The 20,048-nt window shown below is 29.9% G+C and overlaps 2 protein-coding genes across 7 annotated transcripts in view; one reads left to right on the forward strand and one right to left on the reverse strand.

Moving 5' to 3' along the window:
- LOC127733088 (peroxisomal membrane protein 11B-like) lies at positions 1–10,302 on the reverse strand. The gene is made up of 3 exons (XM_052242380.1): positions 10,161–10,302; positions 5,746–5,861; positions 1–4,531 (listed from the first exon to the last, which is right to left on the reverse strand). Exons 1-3 carry the CDS (start codon positions 10,235–10,237, stop codon positions 3,969–3,971), a joined length of 756 nt encoding a protein of 251 aa, XP_052098340.1. The 5' UTR covers positions 10,238–10,302; the 3' UTR covers positions 1–3,968.
- Positions 10,303–10,393: 91 nt separating this feature from the next.
- The window catches only part of LOC127733069 (WD repeat-containing protein 93-like), a 43,685-nt gene continuing 34,030 nt past the window's right edge, over positions 10,394–20,048 (forward strand). For 4 of the 6 annotated variants that reach the window (XM_052242342.1, XM_052242339.1, XM_052242344.1 and 1 more), the window contains exons 1-7: positions 10,394–10,790; positions 11,941–12,142; positions 13,313–13,380; positions 14,461–14,502; positions 16,661–16,736; positions 17,667–17,776; positions 19,001–19,108. In XM_052242342.1, coding sequence (XP_052098302.1) covers positions 10,533–10,790; positions 11,941–12,142; positions 13,313–13,380; positions 14,461–14,502; positions 16,661–16,736; positions 17,667–17,776; positions 19,001–19,108 — 864 coding nt within the window. In that variant the 5' untranslated portion in view covers positions 10,394–10,532. The remainder of the gene's footprint in view (positions 10,791–11,940; positions 12,143–13,312; positions 13,381–14,460; positions 14,503–16,660; positions 16,737–17,666; positions 17,777–19,000; positions 19,109–20,048) is intronic. The other 2 variants (XM_052242340.1, XM_052242343.1) reach the window with 2 other exon arrangements.

A 20,048-nucleotide genomic window follows, 5' to 3' on the forward strand; every position in this document is an offset into this window, starting at 1 on the left:
TTGGAATTTTCTTTCATTTTATTATTAATATGCTGCCATTTGTATAAAATTAAAAACAATCATATAAATTAAAATAATTATGGATAAGCATGAATATGGCATAAATTATTAACCATAAATCTGAATATATATATTCAACTCAATTTTGTACATGAAAAACATTATATAGCATACATTATATAGCATGTATTAATAAGAAGTCATCTTTAACTCCCAATTGATTTTCAGTTTTAAAGGATGGAGGTTTTATTACTACATGTACAACAACTATAATTTTACAACATGCTTGACCTGCAACTTTTTACAAACAAGATTTTCTTAACTCAGTTCCAAAATTGCAAGCAAAATTATTCTTAAAGGGCACAAAACTACTGAGCCCGCTTTTTTTGCCTAGGACGTATTTACACCATATAAAGAAATCCGAGTAGTTAAAAAGTATATAGACTGCTTGCAGGAAAGTGATTTAGTTATGTTCTTGTTTATAAAGCTAAATTCACTGATAAATCATATGTTTGGCTGTAAAGTATTATGAATCAATGAAATAATATAGGTTTATGTTTCAATTTATGGAACATTTTGTAAAATATACAAAGCACATTGGATTATGTGAAATAATACTGCAAATGACAATAAATTATTTCAATGTGAAAAATCAATTTTAAAACTTTTTCTGACAAGCTTGCAATATACATGGACCTTTTCTACATAAATCTGCAAATGACAATTATATTTCACATTGTAACATTCAAGAAAATGGTATACATAACTGCATTATCTATAATTACAAAAATAAGACGAAAATGTTAAAGTTGAATAGGTGCATGAATAATTTTTAAGGAATATTTTATTTACCCCAACCTGAGGATAGAGAATTTTCAAAATAGTTAAGTCTGTATCTACTTATGTATATTTTTGAAAACATTGTTTATTGTTTGATTTGAACAAATTTATTTTTTTTTAGTCAAATGACAGTAAAGATTTTGATTTGATTTGATATTTGAACTGAATCTATTTCTGACCCTGAATATTTTTGCTGATAATACATGTATACATTGTTGTAGGTACAATGATGAAGCATAACACGATCAATACCTGGCACTTTTTTGACTGAAATGAATAAGAAAGCATCAAGAGCTATTGTAGAATATGGTGAGAGGGGATGGGTGAGGGGTGTGACTTCATTTCTGTATTCTTGATTATTTTTGCTTATTATTCTATATTCTGTTTATTTTGGCACCTTATTATTCTCTTCTCTGTTTAGTATATTGTAATACCCAATTTTCTCTATTCTTCTTTATTTTTTTGCCCATTTTTACCCATCTTTATTTTTTGGCCCATTAATTGTTTCTACTATTCTGTAAACCCCCTCCAGACCCTCATACATGTACATCTCTGTACCTGTGTTATTAGAGTCAATAATAATAAAAATAAAGTTTCGTGATATAACCATAGACCATTATTTCACATTAACACATTTGAAAATTAAATCTTCAAAACATAAAATGAAATTTAGCTTTTACATGATCAAAAACTGTTTATAATAAAGTTGACTTTTGATGTAATACATGTAGTAAAAATCATTTCAAAACCATTTTTCACGAATTCAAATATTATTTCTTCAAAAATATTGACTATCTTAGTATCTATAGTTGACTAATTGCAAGTTCATATTATTGTAAATCATATATGAGGGTCGTAATGGGGGTACATTCATGACGAATAACGGTAAAAAATCTTGCCAACTGACGTTAACGGTAATTTTTGGTGCATGACCATTAAATGTACATTTTCTTTATGATGATAAAAAAATCAACTGATTTTGACTAATCATGTTAAATTCTTTCCCAAAATAATGGTAACGGATATTTGAGTCCTCTGACGAATCAGGATAAGGATATTTAGACGAATCACGATAAAATTTTAATCAATTTGACTCTAATAGTAGCCGAAAATGACTGTTTGACGCCTGACGGTAAAGGGCATTCCTACCCTCATATATGCATGAAGTAGATAATGGATCTTCCCTGTTATTTTAGTAAACTACAGAATTTGATCATGTCTGTAAGGTATTTACTGCAATAATACAGGTTTTTGCATGTACAGTGTAAATGGTATCTGTCGCAAAACTAAATTAAAATGATTTAACAAAAATTTGAAAGAAGGATCAACATCATACAGATTTTTCTAATACAATCTATGCTTTGTTAGGGTTGAAAATATGACAATTCTATCCAAAAATAATATAAATACTAAGGGAGCAACCATTTAACTTCAAGGGGGGGGGGGGGGTTATGTTTTTTTTGTCTGAGTCAGAAATTTTTTTTCTCACAAAGCCCGAATATATTTTTTAGTTTTTCGACACTATCAATCAAGTTATTTTTTTTCAAAATTTAACACAATAAGGTATGGGGAAAATCTGGATTCAGAATATTTTTTTTTGTTATCTGCTTAACCACAATATTTTTTTTCATCAAATTGGGGATCAGAATATTTTTTTAGGAAAAAACCATAACCCCCCTTGAAGATAAATGGTCGTTCCCTTAAGACTATACAATGACAACAAAGGATATGGTCATCAATACAAGCAATATTTTGTTTATGATTGGGTCTAATTATTTCTTGACATGAATTTTATTTTAACCTCTGTCTAACTACACAATGATGTTTCATCTACAGACAACCTATTGCTCTGATAGATATTTACTGAATAGATACTAAAAGCTGGTTGATTAGTTAAATTAAATAATACAATTAGTGCATCTTTAAATCACTATTAGGCCATGCCAAATATTTCCTTTTAAACATAAAACAGGTCTGAGTCAGTAAAATCTGCACTTACATTATTTATATTCTTTTATGATATTATTTTTTGACTTGGCAAGTGCATAAATAAGATTGGGATTATAATTTTTATTTTCCCTTGTTTTTTTTCAGGTACAAATGTTGTTATAAATTTTAATTTTGAGTTATAATTTGGTTTTCAAAAGAAGAAAATAAATATGACGTAGCATTTAGCCTGAAAAGTACCAAAAATTGCCTTTAATTAAAAGTTTTTTACCTTTACATAATTGATGAAAGAAAATCAGACCTGGTGAAAAACTCAATTTGGCAAGGACTTGTATAATATAACATGTAGTGGATTTCACTTTAAACCATATGGATCATCATAACAAAATCATAAAACTGCACTTCTCCTATTTTTTAAAATTAAAAATAGTATCCTGCAATTTAAAATGGATTATGCACCAACTAGTTTCCAGTACCTAGCACTGAAAGATTGTCAACAACATGAACAAAGTGCTAACAGCATCTAAAATTTTAGAGTCCTCTCATTCTTTAACATTTATGTTCTGAAAAACAATTTCATGAGTGCACTATGCATGTTCATTTGAAATATTAATTGACTCCTTTTCGTAGTTTGAGGAAGACAATACTACATTGTTATTTTTAAAAGTTTTTAAAGCGCATCACATTAATGTGTAAATGAATGTTTTTGATTTTGTTGGGTATTTGATATTTTATGGTTATTATGAACCATAATTTTCATAAAAATTTCCATCCAATGAAATAGAACTTTACTATTATGATTGTCATCCATACCATGAAAATTAGAAAAAATATGTGGCAAAATATCCCCATTTGCTCAATGTTATTTCTACAGTGAATACTGTCTATCAAAGCATACAAAAACATGTACAAAAAAAAAATATAAATCTTACTATACAGAGTTGGTTTCTTGTCTATCATATAAGACATCCAATTTCTGGTTTTGGTGATCTTGGCATCTTTGTATTTCCATATTTACCTATTTCGTAAACCTCATACGACTTTGTTGTAATTTAAGGTTGAGAATATCAGTAATGAACAATATAAACTAAAGTTATTCAATCATTAACAAATAAAACTTGACATCTGAAACAAAAATATCACAGAAATCTTGAATAGTATATCAGCAATCTTTTATATCTTCATGGCACCAATTTCAGTATGGGGCTCCAAACTGTGGCAATACCAATAGCAGATGACAGTAAACCTAAGGAGCCCTGAATACCACCAGAAACTTTAATTTTACCTAAAGAATTTAACGGAAGCACCAAATCTGACATATTTTTTATAAAGTCTAACACTACAGGCTGGTTTTCATAGCAACACTTCTTTAAAATCTGAACTCTTCCCATTGGTTTTCGTGATGAGACGCTCTGATCAATTCCACCATTTACATACTGGCCCCTTCTCTGACGATTTTCTTGAGCTTTGGCCTCATTGGAAATAATGGACAAAATATCGTAAGAATTTCTGAGTAAGTTCAAGATTAAGCTAAATAACCAGCACTGTGATGAATATCTGGACCATTTTTCTTTATCAGCTTTGATGATTCCTAAGTTGTGCGCAAATATGATGTGATCAAATATGAGGAACACGGATTGTGCAAGTTTTGACATTGTAATTGTTAATTTCAGTACTGGATCTGATAAATGGATTGTCTTTAAAGCTGCCAGAATAAAGTCTAAACTCTTCCCAAATCTCAGTACTGAAATGATATATTTTTAATTTAATATCATACATATATAAACTTGAAATTATTTAAAAATAAACTGTAGAAATATGATCATGCAATGTTATAGGGTCTGAATAGGACAAAGAGTCTTAATTTCTGTAATTTTTTAATTTTGTAGTCCATTTTTCTCTATTCTTCATATTTAAAAAAAGTTAGCATCCCATTAACCTCTATTCTTCTTTTTTGCCCATCTTTCTCTGTTCTGGAAACCCCACCTAAACCCTCATTACACAACAAAAAATTAATTTTAACACACAGACTCTTTTACAAAACTGGCACACATTTCAATTTTAAAAGTATCACAAATTGGAAAGAGGAAGCAAAAGGGAAATAAATCAGCACCCCACCACAAAAAAGTTTAACCTCTTAAAAAGAGATACATTGACTTAATACATGTAATAGCATGTGAACATGCATCACCACCTTAATTTCAAACACAGCAACTATTGGTGTGTTTTTCATAGGATTTGTATAAGTCACAAGAAGTAAACGATCTAAGTTGTAAAGGCATGGAACAAGGACACAAAAATTACCACATTTAGGTACATGTACATTGTACCAGTAATGAATATAAAAATTGGAAACACAGAGCTTTCAGGGAGATTTTAGTTCAATATACACATGTACATGTAACATAAATGAGTGTGAAAAACTGTGATTGTGTCCTTTAAAAAAAAATTGCATACAATTGACACATTATTTACAAGACACTTTTTGTAATTTGATTAAAAATAAAACCCTTCATTGTTAATGGGTTTGTAGAGTGTACTTCTATAATGTGTAGTTCCGTGTTTATTGTAGTATATTATATTTGCTTTACATTAATTGTTTTGTTTTACATTTGCCATTTGGGGCCTTTTATAGCTTGCTATACAGTATGGGTTTTGCTCATGGTTGAAGGTTGTACATACAGTGACCTACAGATGCTAACTTCTACATCTTATGGTCTCTGGTGCAGATTTGTCTCATTTGGCAATCATACCACATCTTCTAATTTGTTATTCTATAATACATTTGTATGTAGAATTGAATTCAGTGGCATATTTGGTTATTTTTATGTATTCAGAAAAGTTGTCATATAATAGAGGTTCTTTCAAATCTAATTATTCATATAATTTCAACTTGTTGTTTTGTTATATTTTTTCCAGTCATACATTAAATATTTAACATGTGCATTGTAATCTTACATTTTCTTGTCATACTCATAGATGTTTCTAATTTTTTCAGTTTTTCCAAAAATTCCAGTTTTCCTTGGTCTGTTTGTAGGTACCAGGATATTAGTTTACTTCCATACTGTAATAATCTACAAAAAAAATTTAATAAATTAAGGGTACTGTAAGCAAATGTCTGGGTTACCAAATCATCTTCATGACAAGTTTATTTTAACAAATTTAATAGGGTGCCCTTATCTGATCCTACCATTCATATTATAATTAACAAATTAATATACAATTAATTATAATCATTGATAACCAATTGATTGATGCAATATATTTAAAACAAGATGATGAATGTTTAAGTGTTAAACTAAATACCCCAAGGATGATTGTGGTCAAGTTTTGTTCCAATTGGTCCAGCTGTTTAGTGGAGAAGAATTTTAGATTTGTGTAAATGCATGCAGGAAAGAGTCTAGAAATTTTGTTATGTAAGCGTATCAATTTTTCACAAGTGAGCATTCTGGTTATTTGCTCAAATTCACATAGAGTCAGAAAAGAATAGCTCAAATGATTCTGCAATGCTGTTCTATGATACTATCTCAACTTGTTCCATTTGCTTGTGTATGTAACAACGTATTTGATTTTAACGAAAGAAATCTCAGTATTACTGAAAAATTATTACACCAGGGTTTTAGATATCGTAAACTTTTACTAAATTTTAACATCACTACAAGGACATCATTCATAAATACATGAAGTAAATCAACATGCAGACATCTTATATGTTCAGGCATTGCACATCCCATCTTTTATGGTAAAATTCTATACAATGCACAAAAAGTCATCATTCACTTTGAAAACTAACCAAACCTATAAACAGACTTATCCACAAGGGATATAGTTATGATAAATTTTTGGAATTAATATTGATTCACTCATAGGGTCTTTGCATCGGAAATAAACACATTTATTCTAAAGCCAGTTGTTGGCATGATCATGTTATGTTCTTCTCGTATAATTTATGATGGCATGATACTAAACCCCTAACAGGAGGGATTGCGGTTGATTTTCATACGATGAAGACATAATTTTTGGAGCTCTGGAAGCTGGAAGTCTGGAGCTGGCATGTTAGTAACGGCTAGCACTCCTTTGTTAATATGTGTTTATCATTTTGCTTAGTGTAATTTCTTTTGTTATCTTTTCTAACAACTGACTTGAACTTCTTTTTAACTGAGTTTAACTGTGCGTTTTGCTGTGTTTGTTTATTCCACATTGGCTTGAGGTATAGGGGGAGGGTTGAGATCTCACTTAACATGTTTAACCCTGTCGCATTTTTGCACCTGTCCCAAGTCAGGAAGCTTTAGCCTTTTGTTAAATTGTGTTTTATTTTAAAATTTTGGTTCATTTAATTTGTATGTTTGGGAGTTTAGTGTGGCGTTCATTTTGCTGAACTAGTATACATTATTGTTTAGGGACCAGCTGAAGCCCGCTTCCGGATGTGGGATTTTCTCACTGCATTGAAGACACGTTGGTGGCTTTGGGCTGTTTTAGCTCTTTGGTTGGGTTGTTGTCTCTTTGTCACATTCCCCATTTCCATTCTCTATTCTATTATTGTTGGTGACATTTGGGTCATTGTTTAAAGTAAAAATGTTTTTTTTTAAAAACTTTTATCTTTTAAAATGGAGGTAGAAGATACCATAAGGTGATAATAGAGGGTATGAATGCCCTTTACCGTCAGGCGTCAAACGGTCATTTTCGGCTACCGTTAGCGTCAACATTTTACCGTGATTCGTCAACACATCCTTATCGTGATTCGTCAGAGGTCTCAAATAATTATCGTTACCGTTATTTTTGGGAAAAAATTAACGTGATTCGTCAAAATCTGTCGATTTTTTTATCGTCTTGAAGAAAGTCTTCATTTTATCGTCATGCACCAAAAATTACCGTTAACGTCATTTGGCTAGATTTTTTACCGTTATTCGTCATGAAGGTACCCCCATTACCACCCTCATAATAAACCATAAGTCAAAGAAACAAAAACGAAATTATTTCCTCTATGGATACATTCATATACAAGTTCACAATATTTGATTTCATTGCTGTCAGCAGAGATACAACTTTCAAACTTCGCTTTTGAAGCATTGCTTTTTGGCGAACTTAGTTTATACTCCTGTACAAAATTTGAATCTTAAAATATTTGCAGTCTAGAGTCAAATGCATTAAAAATTTGAAATTTTTAACCATACGCAAAATTGGTAATGGAAATAACTTCTTCCATTGTTTAAAGTATAAGAGAAAGTAATACATGTAATAAGGGTAAGCTTGAAAATAAATACATATGAGTACTAGTGAACTCTATTCTCCTAAACATCAAGATTTTCCTTTGGGACTACAAAACTATTATCTTGAAAAACATTAAAATAATTATTACTTTAACAAATGTTAAAATCTATTTATTAAAACATTTTTTGTTGAAATGTAATAATTATTGTAATAATAATTATAATAACCAAGCATATCAGATAATTAAGCAACAAAACTAGTCTGTTAAAGTTTTTTTTAAATCTAACTTAACAATAACACAATTTATGTAACCGTAGGTTTCATGTCGATCCGGCCCCACGTCGATCCGGCCCAAGTCGATCCGTCCCACGTCAATCCGGCCCAACGTCGATCCGGCCCATATTTAAGTTAATCCGGCCCCAATAAAAAAATATATTTATAAGGATTAAAAATAGGAATATTAATTGTAATTCATAAATGTTTATTAATTTTATTATAATGTAAAAGGTGTACGGTAATAAAAGATGGCCTTTGACAAATATTTTCTTTAGATAGAGTATAAAACAAGTAGGATGATTATGTTTTCATTACAAGTTTTCAAGATTATTGGGTATAATTATAATAAAAACGTATATAACAGAATTTAGTACAATCAACAGACATCAACATTAATCAGCAGTAATTTGCATTTTTCTTTCAATTGACTGTGATCTGAACAAGTCTTTCATCCTGTGTAATAACAAATAGTTACATACACAACGGTGCAAGCCGATCCCCAAGCTGATACATACAAACTTTGTTTTTGTTTTAAGTTCTTAAAACTTCTCAAATTGAGAAATGTTGTTTGATTTGCCGAATCCTTTCTATAAAAGAGGAGTCTTGCAATAAAGAATAATGGATACTCATATAACTTGTTTTTTTTATCTACACAGAACTATTCAAAATATTGTCAACTTAAAAAAAATATATTAACTATATTCGATATTACAAAAAAACAACATGTGTTATAGCTGAGACTACTGTGTTATAGTAGTCTCAGGTTATAGAAGCCTCTGATGTTACCTGAAAAAAAAAATTAATTATTATAACACATAACACCAAACAAATTTAAAGATCAAACTATAAAGACCTTGTTAATTACGTAACTTTAATCAATCAGGATTTGATTGAATTCAGTGATTACGAGTGGCGTTACCTTAGTTCACAATCATCAGACAATTGTTGAATAAACAAACCAATTATAGACTAATGATTTGATTAAACAAGTCATTATATGATGAGTTAAATTTTATAAGTTCCATTGAACTGTAAATATTTATTTAGCTATTCTGTGTGTGAATTAAATAAGATAAAAATCGCCATGACATTCAAAGTTATCATGGAAAATAACTTCATATTAATATGTTGAAGCTGCTATACAAACAGACACAATCACACTCAGTTTCGTATCGATTTACGGGTAACATAATTCTTTGACTGGTACACCAATAATACTTCACTTACCTGTTGTCATCCATCATCGATACTTTTTGCAAATTCCATTTATACTGTTAAAATTTGTCACAAAATCCTCCAAAGTCAATATAGTTTATTCATATTTTATTATGGGGCCGGATCGACTTTGGGCCTGATCGACGTGGGCCGCATCGACTTGGGACGGATCGACTTTGGGCCAGATCGACTTGGGGCCGGATCGGTTTGGGATGGAACGACCAGATACCTAACCGTATACATGGTATAATAAACACAAATATTTTTGCTACGTCCATAATAATTCGGTTCTTAACCCCAACCTTGGGACTATTATACTGACAATATATAATGTCCCAGCCAGACCTTGAATTTTGGCAATTAAAGTCTTAAATGTAATGACGATTTTTTAACTTTATTGTAGCCAGCTAGTGCCTAAAGATAATCAAGTTAAAAAGTAACTACAAATAACTGATATCATTACAATATCTTACGTCAAATCTGGGAATAGTATACTAATAGTATATTATGCCCCAGGTCAAATGTCCCAGAAAATGATAGCGACTGCTGATCCAGTTTCTAATAATCTACTTATTGAACTTTTCATTAAAATAATTTGTCCTTAACGTCCTACATATTGAACTTTAAAATCAAAATTCACTAATTTTCTTTTATCCATTGGAAAAGCTCACCTGAATAGCTTGTCTCTCCCATTCGTCTGTGCTCCAAATTTCACAATCTGAGTAGCTAGATCTGAGTGTGAAGACATGGTCAATGACAATCGCAGCTAGATAATTTGAAAATTACAGGTTCCCTTTCCAGCAAAAAGGTCAAAGGTTACAACATCGGTACATCTTGAGAGTCATAATTAATTTCTATCTAAAAGTCCGATGTCTATGATTCCGAAGGTGTTTGTTTTCATTTCCGGTAACATGTCCGACTTGGAAACAGAATAATATCCACAGATCACTAAAATATGCACTGATGATAATTTAACATCATATATGCACATCTAATAACCCTTTTGTTTAAATTTTAATCCCAGAACTACTGTTTGCTTGAAAATGCCTGTTTACATTCGAAAAAATGTAAATTTTACACCACCATCTTTGGACAAAATTCCACTGGAAGATGAAGATGATTACATTACTGACCCTGACCAACTGAAAGACCCACTTCCACAACCTTATCGAATGATTGATAAGGTTCTGGGACAGTTAGTTGAAGATGTATGGGATATAGTTGAGTCTAGAGAGAATGAAAGACTTGAAGAGAGTAGAAAAGTTCGACCACCTCGACATGAAAATACAAAAAGTTTAGAGGTAGAAACCCCATTTAGTTAATTCAACTTATAACAAACAATAATTTGCAGCAGTTATTTCTTGTAAGGTGCATGAAATCATATAAATACAAATACAAATACAAATATTTTATTGGCACAAACTCATTAACAATAAATGGTTAAGACCTATTGCATACATATAATTATATTAATTGACATGGTAGAATGAAAAGTTACATGATAACATATCATTATAGAATGAAAAATAGCTATTTTAAATACCATTGCTTATTGTTTTATTCATGAAAATAAAAATTACAACTTGAATTTTTCTGAAATCATACTTTAAGGTTATCAACAATTTCATCAACACATTGAAAAACTGCATGCTGATACTAACAAAGTGATGCTGCAAATTTCATCAAACAATTGTAAAACTGTGCATGCTTCTTGTGTAAAATAATGCTGCCAAGTTCATCAAACAATTATTAAACTGTGTATGCTTTTTTTCTTTAATGATCTTATAAAGTAAAGTTCATCAAATAATTTGTAAAACTAGTACTGTGCTTGCTCATACACATAAAGTATTGCTTCGGAGTTCATCAAACAATTGCAAAAAACTTTGTGTGTTTATACACAAAAGGAAGGTACAAAAAATTATGAAAATATAGTATAGATATGTATATATGTATTATATACTATGGAAACCATACAGTTATGCAAGTAAAAGTCAAACGGTGCACTCAAATTAAAGATATAAAAATTTCAGCAAAAATGCACAATTTAGGTAAAAGCTGGAAATATGTAGAATTGATCACACTATAAGAACTACAGAAACTTGCAGAACTGTGCAACTTATTGTTAAACTGAGAACTAAAGATATAAAAACTTGTATTAAAATGCTCAAAGACTCAAACCTGAGGATATATGCATGTATTGTGTCCTCTTGACTCTGGAGGTTCATTTTTATTTACTTGTGTAATTTAAGTCAACCTCAGATTAAGTTTAACCATCATACATATTTCATTTAACATATAAATGTATATTGTATTATTTTTCAAGTAACAAAATTTGTGAGTTAAACTGTTTGTGAACTGAAAAATACAAAACAATGCAAGACAAATTGAGAAAATGTATTTTATCTGTCAGTGTATACATGATATATATATTTTAACTATTTTTTTGTACAGTACCTGCGTAAATGTGGATGTATGACAGATAGTGGAGATGGTCTTTACATGTTTATAGGCCATTCTAAAGGAATTATTGTGATTGATGCTAATACTCAAGAGAAGGTGACATTATGGGAAGAAGACAGAGTAGATCTCCAGTATATTAGGGCACATATAATTGCACCAAATGTATATCTTCTTGTATCTATTGATGATATGGGTAAGTTATAATGACCTATATTAATAAATTCAAATAAAAATTTTATTGAAAAAAGGATATTCATGCATGTATGATGGATGATTAACAAAGGATCAATGATTAACATCCAGTGGAAATATTATATGCATATTCAGAATGAGAATATGCTAATTTGATATGAATAAGAACCCTGCCATGTACAAGACCATCTTCGCTAGCCAAGGGTTACGATCCAGTCTCCTCCTCTCCACCCTTGGCGGATTAAGATAGAATTTTGATCCATGAGGTAATGGTTTCCATTGGTCGCAGTTATAGATGGCTGCATCCAATCAAAAAGCTCTTATAAGATGATCACATGTAAATGTAGAAAATGTAAATAAACAATTGCCACGTGCTGAATTTGCAACAATTCTTTACCCCCAAATCATAGGACGATATTTATTGACAATTTTAAAGGTCTTAATCAACTAATTGAAGTTCCTGTGTACAGTTCTAGTGGAAATGTTGGAATGTCAACGTATATGTTCTGTTTATGAAATTTGTAAACACTAGACACAACCATTTTTAAACCTCCACATTGAAGGGATTTCAAGTGCTGCCATTGGTCAAGAATGATGTAGTCGGAATGGGCATGACTTTATCTTTCGTTAGATGGCGCAACATTGTAATCACAGATGTTGGCTAAATCTGCCAAGGGTAGAGATGAGGGGACTGGATCGTAACCCTTGGCTAGCAAAGATGGTACAAGACCTATTATTTTAACTTGCTGAGCTGGATCCTGATCATGCTTGTTTGCTGGAAGACATGTTAATCCATTTTGACACATTATTTTGACTGTGAGCCAACCATTGTTTGCTCTTTAATACTCCTAAATGCCACATGGTTAGTCAAAAATACTTTTCAAAATAATTTTTTCGGGTTTTCATCTTTAAGAGTTATTTTTCAAATAACCATGATAACGATTAGAAAATTAAGGATGCATTTGTAATGATATTATTTTAGACATTCAGATAAATATTTTCCATGGAATTTGTTATAAAATCTGAAACCCTGAATTTAAAAACCAATATTTTGGCAATCACTTTTGAAATTCACAAATAAAAGTCATTTACCGTTTTCTTTTATACATTGTATATGAAATAAAGTATTTAATTTACAGATTATTTAAAATTTTAAGTTTTATTTTTATAGGGTTTTCTAGACTACATGCATTCTCTGGTGATAAACTGTATCTGCTGAAACATTTGAATGAACACCAGGTAAATCACATACAATATTATCTTATATTCTTTACAGATTTTCGAACTTAATTCATTTTCTTCCTAATGGGTTCTTGATTTTGATTTGGAAAGAACAAACTAATTTAAGTGAAAATTTTGATACTTTTAGGAAAAACATTAGGAAAAATTCCCAAAATTTCTTTAAATTGTAGAATAGATTTTGTGCTTATTCAAGTGAATTCCTGTTTATAGTAAATTTGATATGTTTTTTACTTTAAAATGTATCCTTGTCTCATGGGTTTTCGTGCTATTAAGAATGCATGGTGATGTCACAATTTCCATTGAAAAAGCATGCATAGTACGAATTCATATGACGTACGAAAGCATATGATCTGACCATAAATAAACTTGCATTCTCTTTGATAAATCAGATTTCAAATGTATGTTAATTCCAGAATGGTTGTATTGAAATTTTAGATAAACCGTTTAGGACCATTCTTATCTCAACACCAGTAACAGGCTAGAAATTTCATGTGTTATTTATACCTATTCAATGGGAGATAACCCATACTTTAAAAACAAAATAGAAATTTTCTCTCTTTTAAAAAACACTTCAAAATTGCAGTTTTCATTGTTTTTGTAAAGAAATAATCATATTTTGTGCATTATTAATGCAATATAAACAAAAATAAAGGAATATTAGTTTGATTAGTGTATTTTTTTGTAAGAATATAAATGCAAAATAGGGCACCCAATCCGATTTCTTATTCTTTATATGTATTATCAATGTGTAAAATTTATTTGAAATTATACTTTTATTCCAAAGAAGGGGATATACTTTCTTTTTTACATCTGTCCATTCATAACATATTTCTGTCACATTTTTCTTGACAACTACAAGTCATAGCAGCTTGATATATAAGACTTGTAAAGTTTTTTCTAGAGTATTCTCTACTGAAGTTTTTGCTATATCCTTTACAGTTTTAAGTTGTTACAGTTAAGACAGTTGCCTTTGAAACAAGGCATATACATGTATTTTTGTCACTCACTGTAAGCATTAAGGTTGTAACATACATATAATGTTCAATGTTTATGTAATATTTTGGAACATTAATGCAGATGCCTTTAAGTACACGTCAGTCAAGTAGAATGTCTCTGCAGGTAAGTGTATGATGTGGCTGTATCTGTACATCAGATCATTGATGGTATCTGAATATATAATAAATGTTTCATTTCATATAACAGGTATGAGGTTTTGCTTTGATAAATGGAAAAAAGCTATCCAATAATTTTATATGTTATACATTAAAGTCAGATTGTTGGAAGGTGCTTCCTTCATGTTATAAGGAAGACGTTTAACACATTTGGCTATGTTTTCACAGTTTTTATTAGTGAAAATACTTGATTTTATTTATACATGTATTGTAATTCAGAAAAGTTTCCTTTGTAATGTTCAATTTTGTCTATGAATAACAAAGTTTTGCACCCATAATATTCTACTGAAACCGTCCATAGCAACAACAAAAAAATGCACATTCAAATCCAGGAGTCTTAATTTCCTAAACGCAAAAATAAAGTGTAATTTTTTGTATTAATATAAACAAAAAATTGATGATTTCATATTCTTTATATTTATTTTTAGGAATGGTTAAATGTAATTGAAATTATACCTTCGTTCCAAAGGGAGGGGGTATACTAGCTTGTTTACATCTGTCTGTTCACAATTCGTTTTTCTTGGCAACTACAAGTCATAGCATCTTATAAAGTTTTTATTTAGGGTCTTCACTACTGAAGTTTTTGCTATATCCTTTACATTTTTAAGTTAACAGATTATAAGAATAATGCTATTGAAATAAAGCATATACATGTTTTTTTGTCACTGTAAGCATAAATCTTGTTACATAAATTTATTAAATATTTTGGAACATTAATGCAGATGCCTTTAAGTACACGTCAATCAAGTAGAATGTCTCTGCAGGTAAGTGTATGATGTGACTGTAGGTACGTCAGGGGGAGTGTAGATAAAACTGTGTATTACTGTCAACCTTGTAATCTACCTGTATATTTCCTTAATCAAGATAAAGGAAAAACTTGTATGCTGTCTTTTACCTGGATTAAAGAGGAATTTCATTATTACAGAAACTCTGTTAAAAATATTAAAAATATTATTCATTTCATAAGGATTTCATCATCATATTTGATTATTTTTTGGTAAGAATTTTATTGTTAGCAGTTTCAAATTATATACTTGGCCTTAACTATCTGTAGAATGTTTTCTATAAAAAATGGTGACCATGCCAACTTGAATTATAATGAACATTATTTCTGTTACATTTTTGCTATAAATAAATTTTATGGGGTAAATGATAAACAAAAATAAAAATCATTCTCAAGAAAAATGAAAAACATAACTACAATCAAACAGGGCAACCACTTTTTCCTTTTAGGATTATTTTAAAAATCATCCTAAAATTGAACATAGTGACAAGGTACCTGGCGAGCAATACAGGCATTTTGGATTTTCTAATTTAATTAATGACAAAAATGCAATCTTCAAATTCTTGGTTTTGTATGTTTTCTGTATTAAAAATTGTAGTAAAATTTGATTCAAAAATGTTGTACTCAATTTTTTGTAATTGATGGTAAAATTACAAAAAAATGTAATAACTGTTTTATTTTAAATATGTATAACAGGTTTCAGGTTTTGATTTAATGAAAGGGAAATTTAACTAACCTTTTGTTTCTAATCATTTTAAATGTTCATACTATAAAGATTGTTTAAAGGTTCTTCATTCTTGTTAAAAGAAAGATATTTTAGACACTTTGATATGTTTTAGCAATTTTTATTGGAAATACTTCATCTCCTTTATATAATGCTTCAAAAACACTTATCTTTTTGGTGTACAATTTTGTCTTCAAACAACAAAAATTGCTCCCATAATATTCTATTGAAACCATCATAACAAAAAATGCACATCCAAATCCCCAGTATTGAAATCAAGATTGTTAAGGAAAATCATAGATGAAGTTATCATAATCAAGCTGTTTCATCAAAGAATAATTTTCAGTACTAAACAATACATTTGTTTTTGCATTGTCTACTAATTTATTCATATACCCTCAAAATTTGAAAAAAAGTAACCTTGCAAAACTTAAGCAAAGAAAACAACTTTTAAAGTTATATACCTTTGGTATGGTTTGTAGCTTTTGTAGATGAATTGCAAATAGTTGTAAGCCGTTCTGTTGGAAATGATTCTTTTGATTGAATAAATTTTCTTATATATATATATATATATATATATATTGTCTATTTTTTTAGGAAGGAACAGATAAAATGATCATCAACAAATGTAAAGCTTCAAAGGAAGGAGATTATTTGGGTGTTGTTTTTGAAAGTAAGTTATTCATTGTAAAAGTATCCTGATAAAAATGGTTATGGAATACTGAATGTGCAATAAATGGTTCATAAAAGCCAAGACAAGAGACAAAAACCATAGTCAGGTGGTGATTGTAAGTATTTGTAAAATCCTGACTATTGAAATCAAAGAAAAGAGAAAAATGAGATGCACAATTGACTAGTTCATACAAAATAGACGCACAATTTGCAAGTGACTCACACAAACAAGTCCTTATAAACAGAGAGATACTTGCAAAAGCAAGGTCACAAAATTTAGATAAAAAGATTGATTAATTATTCATATGAATAAGGTTTACCTTGAAACATATAAACAAAACTGTTGCAACTTTCACCAAAAATCTTGTGACTCTGTTTTTTATTCACAATTTGTTTATACTCGGGGCAAATTCAGACATGACATATGGTACAGGCACCTGTCTAGTGTTAAAACTCGTACATTGACCTCTTGGTGTTTTTATGGGGGTTTTGTATGGTTGAGTTGCTTTCTTATTGACATTTACTGTGCTAAAAAGTTCAAGGATTAATTCTGTTTGAAATAGTGTTACATCTTCATCTGCCAACAAATAGAGAAATACCATTTATTTCTAGATTTCTTTTCTTTCGATTTGAGACCCAAATAATACCAATGCAAATATAAGGTAAAAGACAGAGTCAGCCTTTTTTCACCATTTTTAAAAAATTAAATATCTCGAAAAGGAGCTCCATAACCTATCAATATTTTTAGCTTATTTTGTTCCTTAACTAATGCTCTTCTGACTTATAGTATCAATTTTAAATTCTAGATTTTTTTAATTTCACCTAAGTACATCCTTAATTTTCAAGTAGAGAAAACACTGTCAAAGATGTTATTTGTTTCTTTGTTAATGAAAGACATGAGGGATTTCAGTTTATAATTTACATTTTACAGATCCTGAATCAAGAGACATTTGGTTGGAGATACACAAGCTACCAAGAGAAAACTGGGTTACAGAACTAGATAATATCAAAGCAAAATTACAGAAGAAAGAAGAACCAAAGGTTTTTATTTCGCAAAAAGGAGAACTCCTCTGATTGTGCATGATGTTTTTTTATTGCTGAATCAACAAATTTGAAAAAATCTTCTGGAAAATGATGTCGAAATTCTTCCTGTTTCCAAATGATACTCTTTTAAGTTTACATATAGTGCTCTTAATTAAATATACATGTTTCTTATCAGTTCATTACAAAACTATAATGTCTTTCAACACAAATTATACAAACAGCATTGTTTTGACATTAAGGACATACGATACAGTTTTGATCCCACGGTGAATTTTTTACGAAAAATTGGAATACAAGCTATTTTTTACCTAGTCAATTCAAATATGTAATAAAAAATATACCTTCATGTGCTACTTTAAGAGATAAATGGGGTCGAAATTTTAGACATTAAACCAAAATTTCGGTTTTTTGGACATTTCTATCCTTTGGATAGACATACTTAACTTTTTTGTTTCAAAAGATAAACACAAGCGGAATTTTGTAAAAACTTTTGGAAAATCTTCTTTAGATAAGTATGCTCTAAATTTGTATAACAATTCTTTGGAAATAATTAATTTTTATCAAAGTTTCATGATTTTAGAAAAATAACGGCATTTTTTGCTGTATATTTATCTAATTTAAAAGAATTTCATCAGTGACTTTATCATAAAAATTGGTACAAATAATCTTCATACGTAATCAAACCTAATGTCATTTCAAAAAAGAGGGGTCCATGAACTCGTTTTCAAATTAAATCAGTTTGAATGATAAAAATCAGTCGAAAAATGCATCTTTTCCCAATATGTCACAGTTTGACGTTGCGAAAATAACATTTTACGTTAGCAACGTCATTACCTCCCCTGTAACTGTCTCGTATGCCCTTAAATGTGTACCAGTGAACTTATTTTATGTGTCCTATGACCCATGTTACTACAACATTTTTTTAATGCATTGTGAGCATTTGTTACTTCATCTTTGATCCTTCTATACAAACTGAGAAATGTGTGGACATTTAGATGGCTAATAAATTGGCCTCATGAAAATTACTTATAGCTGTGAATTATTTTGATAGAAAAACAAAGGATATGGGGTATCCATCCATGACACAAAGTCAGTACATGCACCACGTTTGAGGTCAGTAATTTAATAGGTTCAGCTTTTTAGTGGAGTGCCCCTTTAAACATGTAATAACATAAATGTTATAAAAATGAAAACCAAATATGATAATCTTTGAACATTTAGCAGGAAATGAAAGAAGTTAAGGAAGAAGAGAGCACAGAAACAGCTGAACCTGCTGAGGGTACTGATGGAGAGAAAAGTGAAAGCCAATCACAGATTCAACAATCACAGGTACATACATATTGATAAGAAACAAAAGCAATGCTTATTGTTTCAAAATTATCTCTATTGCTGTTTTTAACAAAAAAAAAAAAAATGTTTTAAATGAGAGCCTTCAATAAACCTTTATCTCATCCAGTTGAAAAATTATTTTGTTGGATTACTTTTTATTTTTATTTCATTTTCTTCTCTTATTATATACATTATCAAAATTGATTTGCGAACATTCAGAAATGACTATGAACTTTAGAGTTAAGTTTTTTTTCATGTTGAAAATTTTGACCCTATCAATATACCCCCCCCCCCCCCCCCCCCCCAAAAAAAAAAAAATGGATAATCATCTGTATGTCATTTTGTATATGAAAATTTTACACCAATATATGAGCTGTGTTGGATAGAAATCGACCAATTGCAAATGAATATCAATACATCTGTTAACTTATTTTAGGTGGAAAATACTCTATACAAAGTCTGTAACTGTTTGAAAATTAAGTTGATATAAGAACCCTACAAAACAGACTAAAATTAATCTTTTATTTCGTATTTGAAGGTTAAAAAAATCAATCAAAGTCTAATAAATGTACATGTATATGTGCACTTGCATAAGGTCGATATCTATCCGAAGCAGCTCATATTCTATTCTCAGATATGCAATAATCTGCTTTTGTTTAACATATGGTATGGCCATGCAACTAACATGCTTTTTCAGTCTCCCATAACACAAAAGTTATGTCACAATGACCTATATTTCATGTTTTACAATATTTGTTTCAGTTTTATATGTGATCTTTAGTTTTAGTTTGTAACCCGGATTTGTTTTTTTCTCAATCGATTTATGAATTTCGAACAGTGGTATACTACTGTTGCCTTTACTTTACAACTAAATTAGACATTTTTCAGTGAGAGAGTATTTTTGAACACTTTTATCACCTTTGTTCTAAAATTCCTTGAT

Source organism: Mytilus californianus, unplaced genomic scaffold (genome assembly GCF_021869535.1).
Source record: "Mytilus californianus isolate M0D057914Y unplaced genomic scaffold, xbMytCali1.0.p SCAF_3, whole genome shotgun sequence".
Lineage (NCBI taxonomy): Eukaryota > Metazoa > Mollusca > Bivalvia > Mytilida > Mytilidae > Mytilus > Mytilus californianus.

Excerpts from the sequence above, each read along its gene's own strand:
- LOC127733088 (XM_052242380.1), bottom strand. The coding sequence starts at position 10,237 with ATGTCTTCACACTCAGATCTAGCTACTCAGATTGTGAAATTTGGAGCA. Across the intron at positions 5,862-10,160 it reads GGGAGAGACAAGCTATTCAG|ATTATTACAGTATGGAAGTA; the intron begins GTGAGCTTTTCC and ends TTTTTTTTGTAG. Across the intron at positions 4,532-5,745 it reads TATGAGTATGACAAGAAAAT|TACTGAGATTTGGGAAGAGT; the intron begins GTAAGATTACAA and ends ATATCATTTCAG.